The 20,475-nt window shown below is 51.8% G+C and overlaps 1 protein-coding gene across 5 annotated transcripts in view; it reads left to right on the top strand.

The window, feature by feature from the left end:
* Nucleotides 1-20,475, top strand: part of VWF (von Willebrand factor) — a 155,074-nt gene that overhangs the window by 86,731 nt on the left and 47,868 nt on the right. For all 5 annotated transcript variants that reach the window (XR_003791012.1, XM_029204364.1, XM_029204363.1 and 2 more), the window contains 9 exons: nucleotides 6,320-6,423; nucleotides 7,446-7,584; nucleotides 10,010-10,144; nucleotides 13,121-13,267; nucleotides 15,434-15,574; nucleotides 15,717-15,830; nucleotides 17,652-17,808; nucleotides 18,358-18,516; nucleotides 19,175-19,310. Coding sequence is in view for 4 of the 5 variants with exons in the window: in XM_029204364.1 (XP_029060197.1) it covers nucleotides 6,320-6,423; nucleotides 7,446-7,584; nucleotides 10,010-10,144; nucleotides 13,121-13,267; nucleotides 15,434-15,574; nucleotides 15,717-15,830; nucleotides 17,652-17,808; nucleotides 18,358-18,516; nucleotides 19,175-19,310 (1,232 nt within the window). In the remaining variant the exon portion in view is untranslated. The remainder of the gene's footprint in view (nucleotides 1-6,319; nucleotides 6,424-7,445; nucleotides 7,585-10,009; nucleotides 10,145-13,120; nucleotides 13,268-15,433; nucleotides 15,575-15,716; nucleotides 15,831-17,651; nucleotides 17,809-18,357; nucleotides 18,517-19,174; nucleotides 19,311-20,475) is intronic.

Here is a 20,475-nt window from a genome sequence, read left to right as displayed (position 1 = left end):
TTTTCCATTCTCCCTGGGTGCTCCCTTCTGTCTTAGCCTCTGAGGATTCTAGAACTATCTTTTCTAACGGGGGAGCTAGAGATTGGCCAGGGAACATCCCTAAACTGGAAGATCTTGTTTGGTGCCTTAGCAGAAGGAGGTATAAAGGAGGGGGAAACTCAGACAAGAAATAGGAGCGTGGAGAGGAAACTTCCATATTGTTCTTTTTTACCCCAAGGGCCTCTTATTTTGACTGTTCCTTCTCCATACTTGGAGAAGAAATTCTCCCGACATCAGAGAAAGCTCTGGCAAAAAGAGGGATGCCGCTCAGGAGACTGGAAGCATCAGGGGCTCTTTCAAATGAACTTGTTTTTTCCCCACGAAGGAAATAGTACAGAGAGGCTTAAATATTAGTAACCACAATAATCGCATTATTGTCCCAAATGGAGAGCGAGGCTTTGAATGCAGGATGAGGACGCATCGTTAGGGACTCGTGGGCACTCCTGCAGCCTCTGGCCTCCCGAGGACAGTCTCTGAACATCTGTCATGTTAACAAGGTGTCTCTCACCCCAACCGCAGGGGTTGTGAACTTGAGGCTTGTGGCATACGAGACTGGGCTGTTTTCACAACTGCTTCATTATGATGCCAGCTAACATGCAAATCGTGGAGGCCAGATCTGCGAGCAGGAATGTCTGGGTGATTTACGAAGTGCGCGGTGTGCTGGCTGCCGCCCGCGACCCGTGTTCTTGGCCTCCACGCAAAGGAAAAGGAGCGGAAAACACTGTTTGGGCCCATGGGTGCAGACATCCTCCGAGGGTGTGTGTCTCGTCGGCCATCCCCTGTGGAAGGTGGGAGGCTGTGGCATGTCACTGAGGGTTTGGGGGAAGAGGTCAGGGGTTCTGAGGACTCGAGAGGCGGGGGGGGCAGCTCCTTCCTGGGGGGCAGACCCACAGGGAGCAGGGAGAGTAGGAACAGGGGCCCGAGGGCCCAGCCCGGCCGCACCGCTTCCTGGCTCCTGGATTTCGCACATTCACTTTCGCTGAGCCTCAGTTGCCTCATTTGCAACATGGGCACAGAATTCCTGCTCTGCCTTCACACATGGGCCTGAAGGAGTCGTATGTGAAAGCACTTTTTTTTTTTTTTAAAGAAGATGTTGGGGGTAGGAGTTTATTAATTAATTAATTAATTTTTGCTGTGTTGGGTCTTCGTTTCTGCGCGGGGGCTTTCTCTAGTTGTGGCAAGTGGGGGCCACTCTTCATCGCGGTGCGCGGGCGTCTCACTATCGCAGCCTCTCTTGTTGCAGAGCACAGGCTCCAGATGCGTAGGCTTCAGTAATTGTGGCTCACGGGCCTAGCTGCTCCGCGGCATGTGGGATCCTCCCAGGCCAGGGCTCGAGCCCGTGTCCCCTGCATAGCAGGCAGATTCTCAACCACTGTGCCACCAGGGAAGCCCTGAAAGCACTTTTAAAACCAGAAAGTGCTATGGGATCATGGGAATAGCTTCAGTTGTTGTTTTCGTCCATAACCGAGGCTGTCTCAGAGGCTGGGCCGGCCCCCTCCTCTGGTCCATGGGAGAGACCCAGGAAGGGCCCATTTTCATAAATTTCCAATCTGTTGTGGACCAAAGCTTTTGTAAATATAATAGAAGTGAATTATCAGAAAAATGAAGCAAAAGGCAATGACATGCAAACATGAGTAACAGACAGGATATGTCGCACGTGATTTTCTAAACACCTGCTACCCTCCCGGCTGCACTCACGTCCTCACAGACCTGCACTGGCCCTGGGGACCACCCCCCTCTTTGCAGTTTGTTCCGGGCCTGGTACCCGCTCAGATCAGAGGCTTTCTGCTTCACTCCATCTGCTCCTGACACCGGTGCCAAGGTCTCCTTGCATAGGACCAGGGGTGAGGATGCTTTCTGACCACACTGATGGGTGGTTGGTGCAGAAGCTGCCCTGAGCTTCCAGGCTTGAATCTGGGCGCCTGACGTTTACTTCAACAGAGTGGCGAGCCACTTAACATCTTTGTGTCTTTATTTTTCTGACCTGTAAAATTGGGTCAGAAGGGTTCTTGAGAGGGTTGGAGGTGACAGTGGTGGGTACATGGAAGTCGCTTCGTAAGTGGTGGTTTAATGACCGCGGTTACAAGAAGTTCATGGAGGAAAAGCATGAACCATATTATGGGCAGAGATGCTATAGGAAGTCAATGCACACTGGGGAGCAGTTCTTTGGACCTCAGGATCCACATGTAAGACCCACTAGATCAATAAAATGAAGGGGTTGCACTAGAAAATTTCCCAAGTATTATTCTACGGTTAAAAAATCCTTGAATGCACTTCCTGCCTTTAAATTAGACTATTACCTGCTTCCACCACGAGGTGGCAGCAAAGCACAACCCACCGCCCGGCTCACTCCTTCCCAGTCGGGGCTGTAATTGTCTCCAGGCAGAGCCAGGAGCCCTAAAGACTCACGCTTTCAACAACCACCACCCACCCCCCCGCCCCGCCCCGCCCCGAGCACACAGAAGGAGACCGAGGAGAGAAAGGACACAGAACCATTCAAGGCCACATAACTGTGTAGTGGAAATCCTGGCCTCCTGACTCCCAGTGTAGTACCGCTGTCTGGGAGATGCTCACTTACGCTCTGAAGTCCAGCGGTCACATTTTCCAAACTGGTACCCAGTTCTGCTGGTACTGGAAAAGCTCTCAGCAGCTGAGATGTGTGTTCATTTCCCTGGTCCTTTGAGGCCCAGTTTTCTCACTGGCCCACTATGAAGACCGAAAAGCCTTTGGCACTATTTGGTTTTTTTTGTGTGTGTGTGTGTTTTTTTTTTAATTAATTTTTATTGGAGTCTAGTTGATTTACAATGTTGTGTTAGTTTCAGGTGTACAGCAAAGGGGATCAGTTATACATGTACATAGATCCACTCTTTTTTTAGATTCTTTCCCCATATAGGCCATCACAGAGTATTGAGTAGAGCTCCCTGTGCTATGCAGTAGGTCCTTATTAGTTATCTATTTTATTTATAGTAGTGTGTATATGTCAATCTCAATTTCCCAATTTATCCCTCCCCCCCTTTCCCCTTTGGTTGGCGCTGCTTTTTGAAAGGTAGGGCTTGGGCTCAGGGGCCCATCCAGAGAGGGCCTCTCATGTGCGCACTGTAAATCCTACGAGACGTAATTCTAAAAGGCCCAAGAAAGCCCCCCGTCTCAAAGATATCTCCTGCACTTCCTATGATTTGTTACCTAATCAGGTTTACTGAAATATAATAGGTATGAATTTAGTTTGGTTAATAAAAAACAACTTTAAAAAAAAGCTTCCCTTATAAATCCTCATAGGAAGTCATTCACACTTTAGCATGAGTTATTTCATCAGATTCTTTCCTCTAGCAAACATCTAGTTGAAGGCAGCTGCATTGAGCTGGAAGTATTGGTGGGGAGAACAGAGGACAGCTGGAAGGCAATAAGAGATTCTGGAGAGTGGGTCAGTATGGCGGGGTGAAGATGGGGCCTTTTCAGAGAAGAGCAACAATGCCAATTTTTTTCTACTTCATAATTTTTCTTGCTGATCAAGACGCAGGACTGTGCTCTCAGCACGAGCCTCTCTTACTCAAGGTGTCATGAGCTGATAAACAATGGCGACAGCTATTTCTGCCTGTTTTCTTCTGAAGTCCTTGAAGGACATTCGTCAACTTTCGTCAACTTTATCTTATTATCCTTCTGGTGTCCTGAAGGGAAAAACACTAGGCAGGAATGGTTCTCTTCTTTTCAAACATGAAGTTTAAGTAAGTGACTTGCACGAAATTCACTTCGGGGCTGCTGTACTGGCCCACCCTACACGTGGACCTGTTCTCATCTCCATCCCGTCCGTCTCCTGCTTGTGTCTTTATCTTTCTATCTCTGTGGATTCTTTAGCGCTTTAGGACTCTGGGTGCTTTTGGCTAGGCTGGTGATATTTGATCTTCTGTTCCAAGTCGGGAGCCTCCTGCTGAGAAACCTCTCGTCTCCCTTTAAGGCTCCACTTTGCTTCTTCCACCTCTGACCTAGGTCTAAACCCATGCCCCTGTCCTCATTTGATACCAAGGTCCTATTTTAATATCATAATCCATCAATTAGTCATCTCCTTTCACTAAAATAAGCAGGGCAGAGAGGAGCCATGTGGTTTGTCAGTGAGAGCTCGGAAGGGGGTGACAGTATTATTTCATGGCCAAACTGGGATTTGAGTTTTCTGTCCCTTGGAAGAGGGCCGGGCTCCCTGGGACTCACCCCTGGCCCAGGCGAGGGGTTACCTGGGCCCTGGGAGTGCAGGACTTTTTGTCAGTGGGTTGACCACCGTGGAGAGAGGTAAAAACGTGCAGCACGCAGACCAAGAGGCCTGGGAGCCCTCCCCGCAGCCTGCTTCCGCTCAGGGGAGGTGAGCAGGGCCGCTTTCTGGAATCCATCCTGCATCGTTTCGCCTCACATAATGTTTCCCATAACGAGGCTCGTTGTCTGGTTGGTCTCCATTAACTGCAGGAGCCCGGGCTGGCGAGCAAGTCGGGGGTCCACAGGGAGGCCACGGTCATTCCCAGAGTAGCCACGAGGTGGCGGGTCTGGGACTTACATCAAAGATGACAAGCTTGGGGGGTGCGGGGGTGAAGCCTGATTGCAAGGCTTTTGAAGACTGGGCTGGAGGGACGTTTCCCATCCTCCCTGTTCCCACTGGGCTGCCATCCTCCTTCCTGGGTGCCTAAGCTGGATGTCTGCCAAGGACATTGTGGCCCCCGGAGGTATGAGCCACCTAGAGCGTGGTCCCCCTGCATCTTCCTCACTCTGGCTCCCATCCTGCCCCTTCCCTTAGGCCTCGGGGACTCGGGAACACTCCAGAGGCTGCATGAAGCTGGTGGCTGAGTCGTGGAGGTTCTTCTTTCCACCCCTTCCAACACACAAACACACACACACGCGCATGCACCCACACATACACATGCATGCACACACACGCAAACTCACACAAACACATGCATGCAAATACAGACGCATGCACACACACACTTGCATGCATACATATACATATGCACACACATGAGTTTAGTCTTTGTTCAGCCCAAGACCGCTCTGTCCCAGGGCTTTGTTTGGCTATAGGCCCAGGGAACCCAGGCTTGTCTGCAGAGTGACGGGATCGCACAGATGCTAAGGCACCCAGACCAGCAGCTTCTCACCCCTCGGGTGGCTCTGGAACCAGAGTGCCGTGGTCCCTTCACCCAGGGTCACGCAGAGCCGGCGTCCAGGGCTGCCTCCTAGGGTTGGGACAGAAGCAGATCTACATGTGGGATCAGAGTGGGTTTGGCCAGCTCTCCCTAAGGTCACTGGGGCCAGCGGGTCTTCGTTCTTTTCCTCCTGGCCCCGGCACCCCTGAGGAGTATAACTTGTCACATAGTTACTCCTTCACTGGTGGGGGGGTGGGGAAGAAGGGCAGGCCCTGTGAGGGTGTGTTGGACCGTCAGGGGACGGGGTGACAAGGGTGCTCGTGGGGCTTGAAAACCCCCAGCCTCTGGTTCTGGTCCATCCCTGCCTGTGGCCACTATTCAACTTTCACCTCTAGGGCATTAAGTGCATTGTTCACTAATTAATTCATTTTATTAAATACATTATCCATTTTCTTCAGCTATAGAACATAGTAGATGCTCAATGAAGAACATTCAGAAAAAAAATTTAAAACCAAAAAAGAAAATAAGATTCCCTTATCCTAGCCCACCAGAGGCAACTTCTACACTTCCCAAGCCCTTTGGAGGCAACTTATATATTTCCTTCAAGACTTTTTTGTTTTTGAAATATATGCATATATATATTAATCATTGGGACCATATGTGTATACAGTTTTTTTTCTCCCTTGTTTTAGAAATTAACAGCATAAGTAGTTCTCAAAACTTTTCAGATTTTAATGCGCTCCACAGGACACCATCACCTGGAGGTTCCTTAATGGGTTTAATCACGTTCCTATTGTTGAACACTTAGTTGCTTCCATTTTTATTTTGGAATGATAAATAATTGTACATTAGTTTTTGCCTATAACTCTATTACCTTTGGAGAAGTCCTCTGGAGGAATTATTGGGTCTAAGGAGATGCATGTCTCAAGGGCTTCTGACATGTGTTATCAGAGTCTCCACCAGGTCCCAGGGCTCCTGCCCCTGCAGTGTATGAGGGCGGAGGGGGTCAGAGTGTCTTCAGCTGAGCCAGGGGGACCAGTGTAGACAAGAGGCGGGATTCCAGCCCCAGACTGGGCATGGGCTCCCTGGGCCGCCTCTGGCCGCGGCTGTTGGATCACTCGTTGTGGCCCCAAGACTCCTGGATCGCTTTCCCTTAGGTCCGGCAGGACAACAGGTGTGTGGCCCTGGAAAGGTGTCCCTGCTTCCACCAGGGCAGAGAGTACACCCCCGGAGAGACGGTGAAGGTGGACTGCAATACTTGGTGAGGCCGGGAAGGGTTCCAGCGATGCTGGGGACGGGGGGTGGGGTGTTGCTCTGGTACTTGCTCCCCTCCCACCCATGGTAACGTGGCTGCTCCTTTCCTTTTCTCTGTGCCTCTGTTTCTCCATCTGTCAAATGGGAGACTTTATCATCCCGTGTACTCACCCCATGGGGACACTTTCTGGACAGCAGTGTTTCCTGGGGAAGATAAGGGCCATATCCATCACTGCATGCGTGACCAAGCTATCCCAGGGCACGGGATCGGGGGTCCTTCTCTGGCCTTGTCCTGTCCCCCAGCCATACTGCGAGTGTGCTTGCCTGGAAAGAGACCGTCGTTCACACAACCCCAGGCTCTGCTCACTCACCGTGCCTTTCTTTGGGGCAGTGCACAGCTTTAGGGAAGGGCCACGGGGACGGGCAGTAAGGGGCTTAGTGTCTGTGGCCTGAGGTCTGAGCTTTCCACCGCTGCCGCCCCTGTCGGGCTTCCTGATATCGGCTCTGTTACTGGGTGGAGGGATGGGGCCATAGGGCAGCCGGCAAGTCGCTGCGGGTTTACACACATTGCTGCCCACCCTCTCCTGGCAGAAGCTCACAGCTGGTCACTGTTTCCCCAGCTCAGAATTTTCCTGCCATTCTGGACGTGTGTCCCCTTAGCCTCAGAGGGGCTATCGGCCTCAGTGTCTTTTCTGTAGAGACCCTGTGGCCCCTCCCAGGTGATGTCCTGGGAGACTGGGCTTTGGCACGTCCGGAGCAGGTGGTGACAGAGTGTCCCTGGGTCACCTCAGCCAACCAGGGCCCTTCTTTGCCTCGTGACGGGGGTGGGGGGCAGCATGGCTTCCCTCTCCTCCTGGGCCCCGTGCTCTAAAAATGTGTGGGTTCATGACCGTGGGGCCCTGTGAGGTCTGATCCACAGGCTGCAGACCACCCTCCCGACGCTTCCTGAGGCCTCCTGGAGGGTGGGTGGCATCCTTGCTGAACCGACGCCCGAGGGCCCCGCCCTCACCCCCCTCATCTTGTTCCCAGTGTCTGTCGGGACCGGAAGTGGAACTGCACGGACCACGTGTGCGATGCCACCTGCTCCGCCCTGGGCCTGGCTCACTACCTCACCTTTGACGGGCTCAAGTACCTGTTTCCCGGGGAGTGCCAGTACGTCCTGGCACAGGTGAGAGCAGGGCTCGGGGGTGAGTGTGCTCCCAGACCGGATGCCACCATTCTGTCGGTGGAAACAGCACTGGGGGCTGGTTTCTACGGGAGTGATTTTCCAGCTCCTGGAGAGGCAGGACCTCGAGACTCGAGTGACCGCTGTGTTCCTCCAGCTCACCTGCACACCTCCCAGGACGGGGCAGAAGCTCATTCGTTGACTGGCCTTGGTGTGGGGCAGGCTCCCATCCGCCCCAGTCCCAGCACAGTGCAACGAGAGGAAGGCTCCCTTTCCTTCTGCAGGCACGGCCTCAGTCAGGGGACCAGTGGGGAGTGGAGCCCGGGCTGGATTTCAGCCCCAGCACCCTTCCTGCCAGCATCCTTGGGCAGTGAGCAGGCCACTCAGGGAAGGTTGAAATGACCCCTGGAGTTTGGTTCCCGCCCTGTGATTCTATTCTATTTTATTCTGTTCTATTCTATTCTCTTTTTTTTTTTTTTTGCCGCACCTCGAGGCTTGTGGGATCTTAGTTCCCCAACCAGGGATTGAACCGGGCCCTCGGCAGTGAGAGCGCAGGGTCCTAACCGCTGGACCGCCAGGGAAGTCCCCATTCCATTCCATCGCATTCTCCACCATTTTCATTTCTAACCTCGTGCAGCTCAGAATGGGGGGGCGGTGAGGGACTGTGGGTACAGAAGGTCCCGCTGCCCGGCAGGCCGAGGAGCGGCCTGGGGGAATCCTAGCTGCTGCGTGAGGGCTGCTCGGCCCCCTTTCCCGCCCACAGGTTCCTGCAAGTTTCTCTTGCTGGTTGACACCGACGTGGGTGAGCAAGGAGGGCCGAGCGCTTTGTCCTCCAGGCGGCTGGGCTCTGCGCAGCTTAAACAACTGTGGTCTCTCCGTCTCCGCTCTCGGGGGCATCAGGGGAGGGGCTCGGTGTGGGCTGGAGGGAGGACCGCAGACCCGAGGGAGCCTCAGCCCCAGAGACAGAGCTGCAGGGCCCGGGAGTCAGGCAACGAGGACAGGGGCACCAAGCCTGACGCCTGCCCAGCGCGCGGGGAGCAAGCCCCCTGCCTCTGGCCCGCGCCCCAGGCTGGCCCCAGAGAGGTGGGCGGTGCGCTGGGGAGACGGGCGTGCACCCCACGAAATGCTTTTACCCACACCCAGGAACCCTCTAGGGCTTTCCCACACATCGTCTATGGAAGCCCGTCTTTCTGTTATCTGTCTGCCTCCCAACCTTGGTAGCAGAAGATGGGGTGATACCAGTTCTGGGGCTCCACTCCCCAGCCAGGTTCAGATCTGGGCACCCAGAAAACACGACATTTCAGTGCAGCGAGAGGGGCCGGTCAGACCTACCGCCCCAGCTCTTCCTGCCTAGGAGCCAGTCGGAGTCCCTCCGAGTCGTGCCCCTCGTGGGGCTGCTTTTCCTGCCCCACCGCCAGTGCCGTTGTCCCCTCTGATACTTTGTCCGGGGCCCCCCTCCCTTTCCTCCCTTCCTCCTTTGGGAGGTGTTATCAGGACTTAACTCGTTCTCCTTCAGAAAAATCTCAGCTGGTGACAAAGCACTTGTACCTTCGTTCCCTCTTTTAACTTTCACAATCCCGTTAACCTAAGACAAACCCGTTTAACCTACCAATCCCATCAAGTGGGCGGATTGCATCTTACAGAGGGGCACATCGTGTGTGTGGAATGTATGTATGTGTGTGTGTCTTTGTGTGTATATGAACGTGTGTCTCTGTACGTGTGCCTCTGTGTGTGTGTGTGTATGTGTATGTGTGTGTGTTTGAGGGTCAGAGAGGTAAGTGACTTACTCAATATTATCCAGTAAGTGGCAGAAACAAGGCCCACCCCTAGCTTTTCTGTGCTGGGTGTTTTTTTTCCCCATCACATCACAGCGATAGCCACCATGGGAGATATTTGCCAGAAACGTGTCCGCTTTTGCTTCCTTTCTATGCAATTCCCCAGCGAGGACCAGTGCTCCCATACCCTCTGTTCCCTGCTAGGGACGGTAGCTCAGCTGGTGTTGCTGGGTCCGGCAGTCTTTGGTTACAGTTCTGGGCCAGCAGTCCAGAGGGACTCCACCAGAACTTAGAGCTGCCAAGTGCCACGTGGCTGGACTGTGCTAGTTCCCCGGCTGAGGCTGGACTAACAGGCTCAGGGGGAGCTGTGGGCTGATGGGTCCACGTTCCCTCTCCCTGTGGCCCTCCTCCTCTCCCTCCCACCCCTCACCCCCCCACCTGGCTGTAGGCACCTGGTTCATAGGTGATGGCTGAGGATGGCACACCTGTGAGTGTCCTCCGTCTCTGTCTGTCTGTCTCTCTCACACACACGTGGACATGGCAACCTCCTGTAGCACATCCTTCAAAGGCCTGAGGTGATGGGACGCCAGTCTGCTGATCTGGGGAGGAGTAGCAGGGATAGTGTTTCTATCCTGACACCTGTTTTTCCCCAGGATTACTGTGGCAGTAACCCTGGGACCTTCCGGATCCTGGTGGGGAACGAGGGGTGCGGCTATCCTTCCCTGAAATGCAGGAGGCGCGTCACCATCCTGGTGGAAGGAGGCGAGATTGAGCTGTTTGATGGGGAGGTGAGTGTGGGCTCGTCCCTCCACCCTCACGCCCCTCCGTCGGCTGATGACGAGCACATGCCGAGTGTTCGTCCAGAACGTGTGTGGATGGAACGTCGTGCAGCCAGTGGAGAGATGAGGTAGCGCTGTATCCTCTGACCTCGCCTCGTCCTGTGAGGGTGGCGGGTGGCAGGTGGTGACAGATTACACGATCCATTTTACTGGAAGGAAGTGCCGACACACATGTGAAGAAGGGTGTGTAACCGTATCTGCACCAACGTTGGGAGAGCCAGGGCTGACCTCCGGAGGCGACGGGAGATGGGAGGGTGGGAGGACTTTCATATAGGAATACGTATATACACACACATATATACATATGTATTATATACACACTATATATACAAATATACACACACACACGAGTATACTATGCATACACACATATACATATATGTTATATACCCACAGTTATACATATTATATATACAAATATACACACATACACGTATATTATATATACAAATATATCATACACCTATATACATATATATTATAGCCCACATATATATTATATATACAAATGTATATGCACATATATACATATATATTATATACTGACATATATATAAATATAATGTATACAAATATATGAACACATATGTACACATACATTATAAATGCAAATACGTTATACACAGTACACACATATACATATATATTAGACCCCACATTTATATGTATTATATATACAAATGTATACACATATACACATATATTATGCATACAAGTATACACACAAATGCATATGTATTATATACCCACAGTTTTATGTATTATATATATGAATGTACACACATGTACATATATATTATACATACAAATATACACACATATATACCCAGTTATATGTATTATATATACAAATGTATATACACATATATGCACGTATACTATGCATACAAATATACACATGTATACATAATATACAGATATATCCCGTTTACATATATTATATATACAAATATATACACACATATACACACATATATAGTATATATTATATACCCACATTATATATTAGATACTAATGTATACACACATATACACACTTGTATACATATATTCACAAAAATATATACACACATGTATATAATATATACACATATATAGTATATATACAAGTATATACACTTATTATACATCCAATATGTTATATATACACACGCATATATAAATATATATTTTGGGAGATGATGGTGTTTGGGGGGATTTTTACCTTCTTTTATGTTTTTCGGTTCTTTTTAGATAAAATCTTTGCTAAAGAGCTCAAAGTGCACAGACTCAGGCCCTGTGTGCTAAGAGCTCACGGAGTGGCTCTCAGAGGTCTACCTGAGAACCACCCAGGAGACCTTGTTTAAGACACCAACCTTCAGGTCCACCCTGAGGTCCTGGCTCAGGTCTGGGTGAGGCCCAGGAACCTGCGTCTGAAGTGGCAGGGGTCCCTGGAGCACAGCTGTGCTGGTCTGGCCACATCGGTACCTGGGAGACCTGGGTCTGGGCTCACCCCTTCCCCATATCTTCATTTTGTTCTGTGGCCTCAGCCCGCATCCTACCTTCTGGCAAATACCCACCACTGGGCTTCCCTGGTGGCACGGTGGTTGAGAGTCCGCCTGCTGGTGCAGGGGGCACGGGTTTGTGCCCCGGTCCGGGAGGATCCCCCGCTGATACCAGGGGGTGGGAGGTGGATTCTCCTCCCTTAGAGAAGATAGCTGTGGAGCAAGCAGGACCTGTTGACTTGGGTCAGCCGTGTCCATTTCAGGGACAGTTTTACTTAGGACAGATGACAGTGGTGACATAGAGTGGGAGGCTCTGCCTGTGGTGTGTCCCCAGGGAGAGGACCTTGGTGAAGGGGTGACAGGTTCTTAGCGTCAGCCTCAGTCTTATGGGTTATATGGTCAGCCAAGTACCGTGAAACGGGCAGGGAGGGCTCGGCACCGGCAGCGAGTCAGCTGAGTCAAGGGCTCAGGTCCTTTGGGGGCTGAAGTCTGGGATTCCTGCTTCCAGCGCCGAGCTTCCCTGTCTCCCTGTTCAGCTGTGACTCCTGCTGACGGCAACTCGAGTGGGAGATGGGAGGAAAGGGGAGAATCTAGTGCTCGTTTTAATAAAGGGGTGGATTTATTTTTTAATAAGCCAATAAGGGATTTTATTTTATGTAATTAATTTATTTTTTTAACATCTTTATTGGAGTATAATTGCTTTACAATGATTGCTGCCGTATAACAAAGTGAATCAGCTATATGTATACATACATCCTCATATCCCTTCCCTCTTGTGTCTCCCTCCCACCCTCCCTAGCCCACCCCTCTAGGTGGTCACAAAGCACTGAGCTGATCTCCCTGTGCTATGCGGCTGCTTCCCACTAGCTATCTATTTTACATTTGGTAGTGTGTATATGTCCATGCCACTCTCTCACTTCGTCCCAGCTTACCCTTCCCTCTCCCCGTGTCCTCAAGTCCATTCTCTACGTCTGCATCTTTATTCCTGCCCTGCCCCTAGGTTCATCAGTACCATTTTTCTAGATTCCATATACATGCGTTAGCATATGGTATTTGTTTTTCTCTTTCTGACTTACTTCACTCTGTATGACAGTCTCTAGGTCCATCTTAAATCAGTTGCCTAGAGGTGCTTAAAACCATCACCACATTAAAAACATCTTTAGGGGACCATGTGTATTTAATGATCAAGTGTCCAAAAAATTCTTTTCATGACGTGATAGGTGATCTTCTGCCAGTAGGTTTCATTGTATTTTTAATCTCGTAATTATGTTTTTGCCGCCACCTCTTTATCCTAGGATTCTTGGAGAGAGGTAGGCAAGATGGACGCAGCTCTGGCCGAACGGGGCAAATGACCAGCGGCTCTGGAGGGCCGTGGGGCGGGTGGAGCTGGGCCTTACACCTGACCATCACCGTCCTGGTCTCACACTGCGTCCTCCCTCAGGTGAGCGTGAAGAGGTCCATGAAGGATGAGACTTACTTTGAGGTGGTGGAGTCCGGCCTGTACATCACTGTGCTGCTGGGCAAGGCCCTCTCCGTGGTCTGGGACCGCCACCTGGGTATCTCTGTGTTCCTGAAGCAGACTTACCAGGTGGGTGGCCCTTCTCCGCTTCCCCCTCATCCTGTCCGGTTGCATCTTCAGCTTCCTGGGCAGCAGTCCGCGGCCCCCGCCCCCCGTCTTGGGGGAGGGCGGGTGGTCACCTAGTCCAGCCTCCCTCCCGCTGCAAATAAGACTCAAGGGTTAGCGTTCACCTTGGCTGTTCCCGGGACAGGCTCTTTCTGAGAAAGAGGGAGGGTTCCCGGACCCTGCAAACAGTCCCTTGAGTGGCCTTGCTAGGCAAGCAGTTTATGTCCACAAAGAAAGGAAAGAAAAGATCGGGCAACAGCTGTTCTCAAGGTTTCTTAACCTCAAGAGGCAAACGGTCATGCGTGATGTTATCACAGCTCTGCAGAGCGTTCCGGGTGCACCCTCCCACGGGGCCACAGGCCAGCATCGGCCGACGCTTGCAGTGAAACTGCTCAGCACCTGCTTTGGGGAAAGCGGCTCGCAGTATCCGTCCAGGTCCCGATGGTTTGCTGGGACTTCATTTTCTCTGACGGGCATGAATGTGACAAGTGCTCTGTCTGCCCTGGTGGCAGGACAGGCCTTCCCAGCAACTGTTCTAGGTACTGTGGACACAGCAGGGAAAGAACTATTATAAATATATATACATATGTATATGGTTATATATTTATATGTATCCTAACTTCGTATTAGTTTCCTATTGCTGCTCTAATAAATTACCACAGACTTAGTGGCTTAGAAAAGCAACACAAATAGATTATCTTCTGGCTCTGGAGGTCAAAAGTATACAATTGGTCGGCAGGGCTGCATTCCTCCTGGTGGCTTTAGGGGAAAATCTGTCTTCTTGCCTTTCCTAGCTTCTGGGGCTGCCCACATCTCTTGGCTGTGGTCCCATCCTCCATCGTCAAAGCCAACAGCATAGCGTCTTCCACTCTCTCTGCTTCTCTCTGTCACATCTCATTTCTCACTGTGACTTCTGTGCTCCTTATAAGACCCTGTGATTGCACTGAGCCCACCTAGATGATCCAGGACAGTCTTCCCATCTCAGGACCCTTAACGCAATCACACCTGCAAAGTCCCTTTTGCCACGTGTGGTAACATGTTCCTGCTTCCGGGGATGAGAACATGGATATCTTTGCAGGCACCATGGTTTTGTCCACAACAACCCTGGTGGAGATCATATTCTAGTGGGGATATTGTGTGTGTTAGATTGGTTGGTCTGATGAGACCTGTCTCAAAGGGTGTGAGTGGAGTCTTTGTGGAAGGGAGGGAAGGAGCCACGTAAATATCCTGACTCGAGAATTCAGGCAGATGGAGTAGCAGGTGCCAAGGCCCTAAGGTGGACGGTGTTTGTGTTTGGACACGGAGGCCAGGGTGGCTGGAGAGGAGGGGCTTGGGGTGACTGGTAGTTAACAAGGGCAGGGACGGGGCAGGGGCCGTGCCATGGGGGCTGTTGGGCCATGTAAAGATCTCTGTCCTTTTGTCCATGTTTCCCAGCAAAATAGAATAAGTCACGTCTCTTTGTCCCGAGGCAGGGCTCCAAATTTGTTCTAAGAGCATGGCATCTTTTCTTTTCCAGGCCAAATAGCTCCGGTTTTGTCCAGGGTTCTTATGGGATGGTTTCCACCCATTCATTCGTTAGTCGGTCAGGACTTGTGTCCTGCAGCCCATGATAGGTGAACATGGAATTGAGGAAGATATTATGTCAGCCCTGGGGGTGTTTAGTGCTGGCCAGCCTGCTCCGAACAGGCTGCAGTTGTTTAGGTAAGGGACTCACCTGTCCACGGTCAAGTAGGACTAGAACGTTCCCCCCTCAGACTTCTCACACTCTCATTGGTGTAATGCTGGGCCAGCGCCTCTTCTGCTCAGACCCTTACTGGGGCAGCGGATGGTTTATACTGCAGACACCGGGGCCCTGGAGGCCTAGTTGGCCATCCAAGGGACATGGGCGGGCTGCCTCTCTTTGTGAATGACCTTGGTTTCCTTAACCTTAACGTGAGGTCATTGTGGACGCCGGGCAAAAGCCTTGGCAAGGTCAAGACTTTGCTGGTCACCCTGGTCTCCCTCCCTGTCCCCTCCCACCTTCCTCTTCCTCAGGCGAGCCTGCCTCCCATGCTGCCTGGAACCCTCGCTTTCCTGACTCAGAGTTTGCTCTGAGGTTTGCAAAGCTTATGCTCCCAACTGGTCCCCCAGGAGCAGGTGTGTGGCCTGTGTGGGAACTTTGACGGCATTCAGAACAACGACCTCACCAGCAGTAGCCTCCAAGTGGAGGAAGACCCCGTGGACTTCGGGAATTCCTGGAAAGTGAGCCCGCGGTGCGCCGACACCCAGAAAGTAGGTCGGGGACGTGGTGCGGACCGTGGGCGGTGGGTGCTATGGCCTGTTGGCGGGGGCAGAGCTTGGGGAGAGGGCCTCTTGGAGCCCTTCCGGGTTGACTCTTCCGGGTCCATCTGTGTACTCCTGCCCGGTTCCCCAGGTGACACTGGACCCATCCCCTGCCACCTGCCACAACAACGTCCTGAAGCAGACGATGGTGGATTCCTCCTGCAGCGTCCTCACCAGCGACATCTTCCGGGAGTGCAACAGGCTGGTGAGGGCGGCGGGGCCCCCGGGGGCAGGCGCTTCTAGCTGTGGATGCTTCCAGGAGCCTCAGAAATCGTCTGCAGCTGCTCGCCTCTCTTGGCTTCAGGCTGGGGAACAGAAAGAACAGGGTGTATGAGGAGAGCAGTGCCCGGCAGGTCATTTTTCTGCATGGTTCTTTGGGCATCCAATGCTGCTGCTCTTCCAGCCTCAGTCTTAGGGTTTGTCGCCCACAGATTATCTTGTCTCCGACATCAGAGCGGGAGCTTCCTTCTCCCATGCCCACCGTGTCTCTGGCCCCGGGCACCGCGCCGCTGCCCCCGTTCCCAGGTCTTGTCTCACGGAAACTCCTTTCTGGTCTTGAAGCAAGATTTTCAGCCTGCACTCTATGGCTTCTTTCGGTGTCTTTTGTTGTTGTTTAATTTTTATTTTATATTGGAACGTAGTTGATTAACAATGCTGTGTTTTAGATGTACAGCAAAGTGATTCACTCATACATATACATGTGTCTATTCTTTTTCAAATTCTTTTCCCATTTAGGTTATTACAGAGTATTGAGCAGAGTTCCCTGTGCTCCACAGTAGGTGCTTGTGGGTTTTCTATTTTATTTTATTAAAACTTTTTTTATTGGAATATAGTTGATTTACAATGTTGTGTTAGTTTCTGCTGTACAGCAAAGTGAATCAGTCGTACATAGACATGTGTACACTGTCTTTTTTAGATTCTTTCCCATATAGGCCGTCACACACTACTGAGTACGGTCCCCTGTGCTCTACAGCAGGTTCTTTTTGTGTCTTTATCTCACAAGGTGACAAGGAATTCCCCAAACAAGCTTCGATGCAATTTTCTCTCTATCTCTGTATGAATGTATATACGCACACCTGTGTATGTGTGGGTACGTGTGTGTATATGTATATGTACATACACACACACACACACACAGCCAGGTACACACACGTGCTGCTCCGTGGCACCTCCCTCGTGGGAGTGACTGGTTGAACACCTGTGTCTCAGCTCTTTCGGTCCATCCAGTGATTTTTAATCCCTCAGGACCCGAAGGATACTTAGGATCCCCTGGTTTGGTGGAGACCTGAGGCACCTGAGCTGGAAGGGCGGAGACAGTGAGAGGGTCAGGGAAACCGGGGCTGTTGGGCACAGTGACCGGCTTAACGTCCGAATTCATTCTCACCACAACTGCCCTGAACAAGGTGGGTGTGGGGGGCATGTCTGGGGCAGCCGAAGGTGAGAGGTGGCTCCTGAGACTGAGCACGGACCAACGGTGGGCTTCCCCTCCGGGGAGATTTAGGGTCGGAGTCCAGGAGCACTGGGCCGGCCGCGGTCCAGCACGCTAGCCTGTAGCATCTCAGCGAGACAGCGTGAGTGGTCCTGATGTGTTTCCTCAGTCTCTTTGCTGAGTGGAGGCCAGGAAAGAGTGTGTTTGTGTGTGTGTGTGTGTGTGTGTGTGTGTGTGTGTGGTGTTTATGTAAAACACGCAGACACCCAAGAGGGTGGGAGTGGCTTATGGGGACGGATGGATGGCTGAGCAGGTACGTGGACAGATGGACAGAAAGGAATGTTCTTTTGAAAAATTCTCAGGCACATCTCTTGTAGGAGAGGCTAGCAAGGTTTCTTTTTTCCCCTTTTCTTGCTGGACTCCACATAAGAACGTAGGATTTCTGCCTTTTTACCCATTTCCTCCTTGGGACCATTGCCTCACATCTTTCCTTCTGCCTGGAGCCCCTGTCCCTCCTCTGACCACTGGAACATTCACGCCCAGACCAAGAGCCAGAGTCCCCAAGTGCAGCCCAGGCCACCTGCATCTCCCTTGCAGGTGGACCCCGAGCCATACCTGGATGTTTGCATCTACGACACCTGTTCCTGCGAGTCCGTCGGGGACTGTGCCTGCTTCTGCGACACCATCGCTGCCTACGCCCACGTGTGTGCCCGGCACGGCGAGGTGGTGGCCTGGAGGACGGCCACGTTGTGTCGTGAGTCCTGCTGTCCCTCGTGGTCTCAGACACGCCCCTCCCCCCTCGCGCATTTAGACCTTGGGGGGTGAGGAAGGGCACCTTGGTGGGGGAGAAGACAGAGACCCATGCGGGGGTGATGGCCGAGGCTGAAGGGGGTTAAGGCATGCATGGGCATGAGGAGGCCTGGGACTGGAGACAGCGACGGGGAGAGAGCAATGGGGAGAGAGATTCAAGGAAATGGAGAAGAGGGAGCAGTGACGAAGAGAAGAAGGTGGTCAGAGTGTCTGTGATTAGACACGATCACATTTGCCATCGTGGTCAAGCAGCTCAGACATTTATGTTGTGTCTTCCTTCCTGCATGTAAGTGGCTGATCATTTTTATAAGGAAAATGGATTCAGAACCACGAGGCTTCTGGCTCAGGGGCTCTCAAAGCCTAGACGCCTCTCACGTGGGCGACTCCGTAGTTCCCCAGTACCCTCATCCCCTCCTTGGGGCCGTCTGTCTGGGGTTGCCCAGGGTTGCCCGGTGCTTTAATAACGGTCCTGCCTGTTTTGGGGTCTGCACAGCCCAGAGCTGCGAGGAACGGAACCTGCGGGACAGTGGGTACCAGTGTGAGTGGCGCTACAACAGCTGTGCTCCTGCCTGTCCCGTCACGTGCCAGCACCCTGAGCCGCTGGCCTGCCCCGTGCAGTGTGTGGAGGGCTGTCACGCACACTGCCCTCCGGGTGAGGCCCTGGCCCCCGCGGGGAAGGGGTGCGGGGCTGGGATGATCCTCAGGAAAGCTGGCTCCCTGCACTGCTTCTTCTCGGCCTCGCCTGGTGGCGCCCTGTCCCCAGCCCCACTACCCTAGGTCGTGTTTCCGTGTCCTTCCACCAGAGCCAGGCCAGCTGTGGTTTTTGTCAAGCTGAGCTCCCATGCAGTGCTTCTGGGGTCTATTTATGGGCGTATCATCTAGAGCAGCGCTTTCTGGTAGAACTTTCCGCAGTGCTGGGAAAGTTCTATTCAAATGTGGCTCATGTGTCTGAGGAATTGAATGTTCAATTTTATTGAATGTTACTTAATTGAGATTTAAACGTAACCAGCCACATGTGGTTACTGGCTACAGTATTGGATAGCACAGATCTAGAGTTATCAGATATCTCCTTCGGTGGAGGAGCAAAAAGACCCTTGGAGATAAGATTTGCTTTGTCCTGGGGTTTGGAGGAGGCGAGGTGGGGGAAGGAACACCCCCTCCTAATTTTTCAGAAAGAAGGATGCTCCCTAAGCTGTGAGGGGACCCTTGGGGGAGGCAGGCAGAGCTGGGACAGGCCTTCTAGTGCAAGGAGAGTCTTCCTTGTGGGAAAGGTGAGAACTTTGGCTCCTAACGAGAGGCTTCTCATGCAGGGAAAATCTTAGATGAGCTTTTGCAGACCTGCGTCAACCCTGAAGACTGCCCTGTGTGCGAGGCGGCCGGCCGGCGCTTAGCGCCCGGGAAGAAAATCACCTTGAACCCTGGGGACCCTGAGCGCTGCCAGATTTGGTAAAACAGTCCCCCTGGTTGTCCGAAGTGATGGGTCTTACTGTCTAACCTGGGGGCCTGCCCAGAAGTGTCGGTTTGGGGAAGAATGTCCTGTTCTTACTTACTTTGCTTCTCTGTCTTTGAGGACAGGCTGTATTTCTTTTCCAGGAAATATCTCTCAAGAGATTTAGGTTTTCTACCTCTTCTTGCTGAAGGAAGGACGTGGTCTCTTCTTATCCTTGGAGGTGGCATCTAGTCCGGGGACAGGCATCTATGGAAGTCAGATTTCTTTTTTACTGGAGATGGGGATGCAGGGCAGGAAGAGAGGTGGAGCCCCTGACTCTGCAGTGGGGCACAGACACCTCAGGCCATGGCCAAGGTCCCAGGATGCGGCTCTTGTAACTGGGAGTCATGGGTCACTGCCCCCGGGCTCCCACCGGGGTTGAAGGAGAAGGTTCTAGCCTGTGTGGGTCTCCGTCACAGGCAGCTTGATTTCTCCTGTGGTCTGGCAGAGCCTGCCGCTTTCCAGGACACTGGTGAAAGAGAGAAGTGCCCAGGGGATTGGAAATTTGGCCTGGCGGGGTGAGAATTTGTGTGTGGGGCTTGGGGCTGGGTGTGGAGCATAGCTAGACCCTGGCACATGATGGGGGTAAACGGTGGGTCCATTGCAAGAAAGAATGAGTGAGTCACTGTCGCTCTCTGTCTAACATCTTGGAGACCCCCGTATACCACTCCCAATACTTTATTCTACCGGATCAAGCTGGTATTTTGAATCTTTATTCATCTCTCTGAAGTGATTTTACTCCAGTTTTCCTCTCTTCCTTAGGGCCCAACATGTTAACATAGTACAGAACTCATGCAGCTTAAATTCTGTTGTAATAAATACTGAAAAACATTTATCTTTGATAGAACATTTATAAGGCCTGGTCAGCCTCAACATTTTAAAGCAGTGTTTGTCTTTGGAGATATTTGGGAGAAGGCTTGGATTATAATTAAATATTTATGTTGCTAGAGACATAGGTTGAAAATAAACCAACTTTGAATGGCCGTGTGGATTGCTAAGAAAGAAGAAAGATTCTTTTTCAGGTCCTAGGGTGGGTGAAATCGTTGGCTTTCAAGGGGATCAAAACTCAAGGGAAGTGTGTGTGTGTGTGTGTGTGTGTGTGTGTGTGTGTGTGTGTGTGTG

The sequence above is a fragment of the Monodon monoceros genome, unplaced genomic scaffold (genome assembly GCF_005190385.1).
Source record: "Monodon monoceros isolate NGI ecotype Baffin Bay Population unplaced genomic scaffold, NGI_Narwhal_1 Super_Scaffold_6, whole genome shotgun sequence".
Lineage (NCBI taxonomy): Eukaryota > Metazoa > Chordata > Mammalia > Artiodactyla > Monodontidae > Monodon > Monodon monoceros.
The sequence above is the reverse complement of the archived record's forward strand: the minus strand, read 5'-3'. Positions and strand labels throughout refer to the sequence as shown.